General features: G+C 33.0%; 1 protein-coding gene across 5 annotated transcripts in view; it reads left to right on the top strand.

Annotated features, from left to right (window-relative positions):
• Window positions 1-3,741, top strand: part of SLC35F5 (solute carrier family 35 member F5) — a 48,830-nt gene extending 45,089 nt beyond the window's left edge. For 4 of the 5 annotated variants that reach the window (XM_031959982.1, XM_031959986.1, XM_031959984.1 and 1 more), the window contains 3 exons: window positions 147-301; window positions 1,274-1,365; window positions 2,695-3,741. In XM_031959982.1, the coding sequence (XP_031815842.1) occupies window positions 147-301; window positions 1,274-1,358 (240 nt within the window). In that variant the 3' untranslated portion in view covers window positions 1,359-1,365; window positions 2,695-3,741. The remainder of the gene's footprint in view (window positions 1-146; window positions 302-1,273; window positions 1,366-2,694) is intronic. The other variant, XM_031959983.1, reaches the window with a different exon arrangement.
• The last annotated feature ends 3,889 nt before the right edge of the window (window positions 3,742-7,630 follow it).

Raw genomic sequence — 7,630 nt, forward strand, 5'->3', positions numbered from 1 at the left:
TCAGAGTACCCATATTTTTGCTGTTAAAAATAATAAAATTAGTTGCTTTATACTTTCTTCTTTAATGCCAGTTTCATAAATGGAAATTTAAGTTTAACAAAAACGTGTGCCAATAATAAATGAGTTTCCTTTATTTCTTTTTCCAGGTGCAATTTTCCTGGTTATTTTTTGCAGGTGCTATTCCTGTGTTTTTTTCATTTTTCATTGTAACTCTCCTATGTCATTATAATAACTGGGATCCAGTGATGGTGGGAGTCAGAAGAATTTTTGCCTTTATCTGTAGAAAACATAGAATTCAGAGGTAAGTTTTATTTTTTAAAGCAAAGTTGTTTTTTAACCATCTTAATGGCTTTATATTGTTGAGCTGTGAGAAAGGAGGGTTGAGAAATCCCCTGACAATAACGGGGTCCCCTGGCTGGCTCATAGGGTTTGTGAAAGAATTCGCAAACCCCAATAAATACGGGCCAAGGTTTGTGGCAAAAATGGGTTTATTACACTGAGAAGAAAATATCTTCATCAGCGGGCAAAATCCTATTAGGACTTTTGCAAAAGTCTGGGCACATGATATATTGGGTTTCTTTGGTCCTGAGGTGTAGGGGCCAATCTCCAGATGAATTTGAGGGACTAATTTTCAACTCATTTGAGGATAATGATCACCCAAATAGGTAATCTTATTTAGTTCAATTGGTGTTTTCCCTATAAATAGGAGGGAGTTTGAGACTCAGGACCATCCTTTCCCAAAGATTAAAGGGGATGTACATCAGGGCCTTTTCAACACTTCGCTCCCTCTTCCTCCCCCCGCCAATATAGAGGGATACATCTGTACTAATATGATGGCCATACAATCCTAGCTTAAGCCTAGCTTTTGTGAAGAGTTAAAGATTGAAGCAGCTAGGTGGTACAGTGGATAGAGCACCAGTCCTGAACTCTGGAGGACTGCTCTCAGATACTTATCACTTCTAGCTGTGTGACTCTGGGTAAATCACTTAACTCCAATTGCCTCAGCAAAAAAAAAAAAGAGAGAGAAAAAGAATAGTTAAAGATTGTCCTTGATATGTGTAATCTGGTGGATAAAATAATAGTAAATTAATACTTTGTAGGCATGTTTACTTTTGGGGTCTAGATTTTTAGCTTAATAAAATTTTATTTGATTACTAGAGAAAACAATAACTTTATTGTACTCAATTTAGACAGAGAAACTTTAATAGGATAGAACTCTGTTTAGAACCTTTTTTTAGTTACCTTGAATAATTTACTTTTTATTTTATTGTAGAATTCCAGAAGATAATGAGCAGTGTGAGAGCCTCATTCCTTTGCACAGTGTTTCTCAGGAGGATGGAGCTATCTGCTGTTCATAAATTATAGGTATGCCTTTAAACACATTTGGAAAAAAAAAAGTTGGTTGTATTCTTTGTGTGCTGGCATTAATAGTATTTAAATGTTGTGGTTTCCCAAAACAATAGATTTCCCATTCATTTATTTGTGCTGTAATTATCCAATTTGCTTTTTGTGACTAGCATAACAGAAAGACGAACAATGTCTATCTTGGGTTTTTTCCTTTTTATTAATATGCCCTTTTTCTTTTTTTTTTATTAATATGCCATTTTAAGATTAAATGTTTTTCTCTGTAGCCTCATTCCCTGTACATCACACATAATTCGTATCTTTATGACCAGGCCTGTGGATTTTGATGATTTTTACTCAGATTAAAGGACAAGTAATTGAGACAGAAGTCTGAGAACAATATAATTATAAAGGGTGAAGTAGAGCATATGGTACATGAGACTAGTAATACTGATGAAATTAGTGATGGTGAAGTTAGTGGCAGTCACAAAGTTGTTAAAATCCCCTTTTGGTTGGTGCACAGGTTCTTCATGAAAGACTTCATAAACCCAAAATATTAATTGGCAAAAATGAAAGTTTATTATTGTATAGGAAGCCAGTTTTGCTAAGAGACTGACTTCTTTAGTGGCAAAATCCTATTTGGAAATTGGAGGCTGACACTAAGAAGGGAATGCCTTCTCAGCAGGCAGGGCCCTAGAAGCAGAGCAAGCTGCTTTGGACCTTCTGCAAAGAGTGAGTTCAGAAGTTGTTCTTTAAAAGGAGTTCTTGAGGCTCAGATTTCAGGTTGAAAAGGATGCTAAAGTTTCCAGGCCTAGATGCTTAATCGGTATCTGGCCTAGATCTCCAATTGGAATTTAAACAGTCTGGCATTCTCAAAAAATAAAAAAGGGTGCTTTTTGACCAAGATTTCTAATTAAATAAAGATACTTAACTTATCTGGGGGGATATGCCTTCCCCAGGAGGGCCTGAAAGCAAAAGGCAACAGTTTCAAAGTAGTAATTTTAAAGGGAACACAGTTTCACTCCCTCTTCAATACTGCATGGTTCCAGAAAGGAGACCAGATGACTGGTCATTTTTATAGGTTAGGCTGAATAGAATATTAGACCTTTTGCAATTCTTCTCAGGACTGAATTACATTATAGTAGGCCAGTGTGAAAATTGCTAGTGAAATATAAGCAATATTCATTACAGTAGCCAGTGTAAGAATTGCTAGTGAAATATAAGCAATGTTAAGATAATTTTATCTAAGGAATATCTATTCTAACATAGTTTCTAAAGCATAAAATGTTAAGAATTATTATAACCTAGAATTAGATTTTAATCTAATGATATTGTCTTTATTATTTTTAGCTTGAAGATGAAGCACTAAACAAGCGAAGAGACAATCTCTAACAAGGTTATATAGAAAAAATATTTCAGTGCCTACTCCAAATTTAAAATAATAGTTTCAGTTCTTTGAAACTTTAAAATAAATATTTTCTCCTCATTCTTGTCTTATTAAGTTTTATAAGAAACTATTTTGCTACAAACATCACTACAAGTATAGGATATTGTGGTTAATCTAAAGAACCGACTTGCTTTACAGATCTCATGGGGTTCAGTTGGTGAAGTAATCAAGGAAGAAAAATGCTGAAGTTGAAGAGACCTTTTGTTTTTACATTTTTTGTTAAATGCTGGACTATAGAACTGTATGTAAGAAATCCTCAAAGTCTTTAGTTCATTTCTTTTAGGAGAAATGCAAAAGGCTAAGGTGCCTTGTAGGTACGGATTATATTTTTGTTTGTACAAGCTATTGAATATAAACACCACAGAAATGTAGCTTAATTTATGAAATAATGCATTTTTTTCAAATCTGAGATTAAAAAATAAATCTTTGGAACAGGATCTTTTGTTTTGTTACACATATACTATATCATTTTTGTAAAATTTTCCTGTAGCATTATGTGCCTTATGTGTTTGACGACCCAGAGCAAGTTTTTAAAGGGGAGATAGTATTATAAGAAGGATTAAGTACTTCTCAAGGTTGTTCATATGTAAACTTGACTTGCTAAAGCTGTGCTTACTATAAAGGTTGAATGGGTCACTTTTCAATGAAGAAATTTTCATAATGGAATAGTTTAGGTTGGTGTGATATGGCCCATTATTAAAATAAAGTACTGTTTAAAGTGTTATTTGTATGTATGTGTATTACAAATGAGTCAAACAATTACTAGCTTTTACAGAAACTTAAATGTGTCCTTTTATTTTAGAACTATAAACCTCCTTAGTTTTGTATTTCTAAATGAGCTTTTAAATAATTAAACTAAATTGAGAGGCCAAAAAGAGATTGTTACTTGAGAGTTTTGTTTGTTTTTGTATCTAATAAAAAGCCCACTAAGATAAATTATACACAAAACATTTAGCTCTTGATATGTTTCTTTAGATTCTTGAATGTATCCTACTCTGCAGCTGCTCTTGGATTCTTAACCACTCTATCTAGATGGCAGGGAATTGATGAATCTTCTGGTTTTTCCATGCTTATAACTAATGAATAGCCCCTTCCCTTTTCAAGTTTTTAAAGAAAGTAATTTAGTTTTCATTAAAACTACTAATTAGTTTGACATTTTAAGATTCACTTTGTAGCAATGTTACTTTAATCTGCTTCATTTAAATTCTGAAGTTCTGTGGTAGTAGTTTTTAAGCATTCTTATTACTGAATTTAATTGTTACTGAAAGTATTTTTGCATCATAATAGTTAGGCTGTTTGTTTTTTTAATGCAGCATCATAGATAAATATTTGCCCACTTTTCCAGAACTAGTGAAAGTTTTAGCAAGCCCAAATTAATTTCATTTGGGTTCTTTGTGTTATCTTTATATATTGTGTATCTAGGGAAAATGAAAAGTATTTTGTACTTATTTTAGAATCATCATACTCATTTGGGCTTAGAATTATTAGCACATGCTCTTAATTTTTTTGCTGCCTACCTTTTACTTAAGAAGTACCCTTGCCAGATCCACATCTATGAAGAGGGAGGGTACAATAAACAATGAAAAAATTTGTCTCCTGAATCTACCAAATGTGTTGGTGAAAGAGGCAGAAATGATATAACTCAAATGAAGTTTGGTGATACTTCTCTACTTGGGGTTGTTGTTCATGCTCATCGACTAATTAGGTTATTTCATAACTACTGTGTGGCAGTAGAGATTTATTCTCAGAGATAAATGAAGACATTTAAAAACCTTGTCAGTACTGAGACAGATAGTAAATTCTCCAGCTTGCTGAGATCGAGTCAACTTATTCAAAGGGTACTTTTTTTTTTAAATAGATAGGAATTCTTTCATCCCTTTGGCAATCTGAAGTAACTCATGAACCTTTTTCATAGGATTACTAAGAAAACCAGTTTATTGAAATATAGCTATCAGAAAATATTTTTTAAAAGTTTATAGACCTCAGGTTAAGGAGCTTTGATCTAGACCACAGCTTCTTAAATGTTTTCCATTCATGACCTTTTTTCCCCCCATAAATTTTTATGTAGCCCCAGATGTATAGATATATAAAATAGGTATACAAATCAAACATTTACTAATAGTATAATTTTGCAACCCCACATTGTTACAAGACCTCATATGGGATCATAATCCCATATGGGATCATATGGGATCATGTTTAAAAAGCCTTGATCTGGGTGAACAGGTAAGCTTATTAACATTTGACTTCCTCATCTAGTTTGTCTCCTTTGTTGTTGAATGTTCTCCACAGTGCAGCAATTTGTTTTTGTAAAAATGGAAAGGAGAGATGTGGGGAAGAACTTTATCTTTTCCCACTCAGTATCTAGCCAACAGAAGAATTTGTGTATGGATGCATGTGTGCACGCAACTTTTATTTTTGTTTTTGCACAGAGGAAAGATAAGAAACCTATCTATGGAAAGTAAAAGTCACATCTCATGTTCTTGATAAATATCAGCTTGGGTGTTGGTGACAAATAATTACACATATGCATCTTCTAATGCACAGGTTGCCTCTTCTAATTTCTGCTGAACCATGTTTAACCTAATAGTACAGAGATAGTTTTGTTACCTTGAGAATTTTCTTCATTCTATACATAATTTAAATGTCATTATTATGAAATCTGACCTTGATCCAGAAAAGCTTGCTAATTTTTTTTTTTTGTCACAACAGATTTTTTTTTCCTTTCAAATGAGCATCTGAAGGAACTATAGTGGGGCACTTTTAAAAATATCTAAGATGAGGGCCTTTTAAAACCTAGGAAAAGCCATTAGGGTATATTGGCAACCAACTATATATACTCATTTCTTTAAATAATGTCTCATATGTTATTGAGATGTTGGCTTTTTTTCAGAATGCCTTAATTAATTCTTTATATTAAGCTGATTTCCCTTCCCTCCTCTCCCCCTCATTCTTGTGCAGCTAAATGAATAAAGTAGTTTGTGAAGAAGTGACTTAGCAAGGTTAAATGAATATTCTCTCAGGTGTATTGGTTTATTTTAAAAAGAATGCTAATATCTGCTTTAAAATCCACCACTGATAGCCAATATTATGTCAATTTGGGGTTACAAAGCATGCCTACTGTCTCCAAGCCAGGTTTTCCTTTTTCCTTTTTCTGACACAATGTAGTAGTACTAACCTGTACTGTTTTGGTTCGTTTAACCAAATAGTAGGCACTTAATAGAGTTTATTGACTTAGAATGAAATATGTTTTAAGAAAGGAGGCTCTAATTAGGAAATCATCCTGGAGTAATTAAAAGGAATGATTAAGTACTATATAAATGAAACATCAAATTTATTTAGTTTTTTTAATCTTCCACTTCTTTCTATATGTAAAGGAAAGAATGAGCAAGAGAACATTATAAGTAATGCATAAGAACTTAGTGCAATGAAACAAGAAGTAAATGGGGGGAGGGTATCTGAAATTTCAGCAGATATTTAGTGAACCAAAAGTTTTTTTCAGGCTCACACAAGATTTCACAACTTATACTTTTTTTTTTTTCAAAATATGCATAGTTTTCAACATTCATCCTTGCAAAATCTTGTTGCAAATTTTTTCTCCTTCTCTTTTGCATATCCCCTCCCTTAGACAGCAAATAATCCAATATATGTTAGCTCCTTTAGATAAGTAATATAATGTATGTTAAACGTTCAATTCTTCTAAACATATTTCCACAATTATCATACTAGACAAGAAAAATCAGATCAAAAAAGGGAAAAAAATGAGAAAGAAAACAAAAGTCAAGCAAACCACAACAAAAAAGATGAAAATACTATATTGTGATTTACATTCAGTCCCCACAGTCCTTTCTGGACACAGCTGGCTCTCTCTATCAAAAGTCTGTTGAAACTGCCCTGATTCATCTCATTGTTGAAACGAGCCATGTCCATCAGACTAGATATCACATAATTTTCTTGTTGCTTTGTACAATGTTCTCTAGGTTCTATTGCTTCACTCAGCATCAGTTCATGTAAGTCTTTCCAGGCCTCTCTAACATCATTCTGCTGATCGTTTCTTACAGAATAATAATATTTCATAACATTCATATACTGTAATTTATTCAGCCATTCTCCAACTGATGGGTATCCCACTCAGTTTTCAGTTCCTTGCCACTACAAAAGGACTGCCACTAACATTTTTTTTCATGTGGGTGCTTTTCCCTCTTTGATGATCTCTCTGGGACATAGGTTCAGTAGAAACACTGCTGATCAAGTGTATGCACAGTTTGATAATTCTTTGGGCATAGTTCCATCTTGCTCTCCAGAATAGTTGGATCTATGAGCTAAAAATTTAAAGTAACAACATGTCTATATTCAGATTGACAGATATTGCAGAATTTCATCATGAAATTCTCTTTATGACATGTTCCATTAACACTTTAAAATATGGCAAAAACTTTTATATCAAAATGTGCTCTTTAGATCCTTAATTTCTTTATAAGAAATCTGTGCTCTGTTTGGATAGGTATATAAATGATACATAGGACAATGTATCTTTTATAAGGAATGATTCTCAGGAATCTCTATGTAGGATTTTTTTTTGGGTCCATTAAACTTGATCAGGTACTTTTTTTTTTTTTTTTTTTTGATACTCAGTGTTTCGCATAGTGCTTAATATATAGTTGGCATTAAATAAATGCTTGCTGGATGAATGATTTACCTTATCTCATAGTAACTAAAATATGAGGCTCTGTGATGTCACATTACAGAATTGGCCTCAAGAATCAGGAAGACCTGAGTCTAAGTTCTGCTTCTGACACTCATGTATGACCTCGAACAAGTTTACTTGATTTTCCAGAA

The sequence above is a fragment of the Sarcophilus harrisii genome, chromosome 3 (assembly GCF_902635505.1).
Source record: "Sarcophilus harrisii chromosome 3, mSarHar1.11, whole genome shotgun sequence".
NCBI classification, from domain to species: domain Eukaryota; kingdom Metazoa; phylum Chordata; class Mammalia; order Dasyuromorphia; family Dasyuridae; genus Sarcophilus; species Sarcophilus harrisii.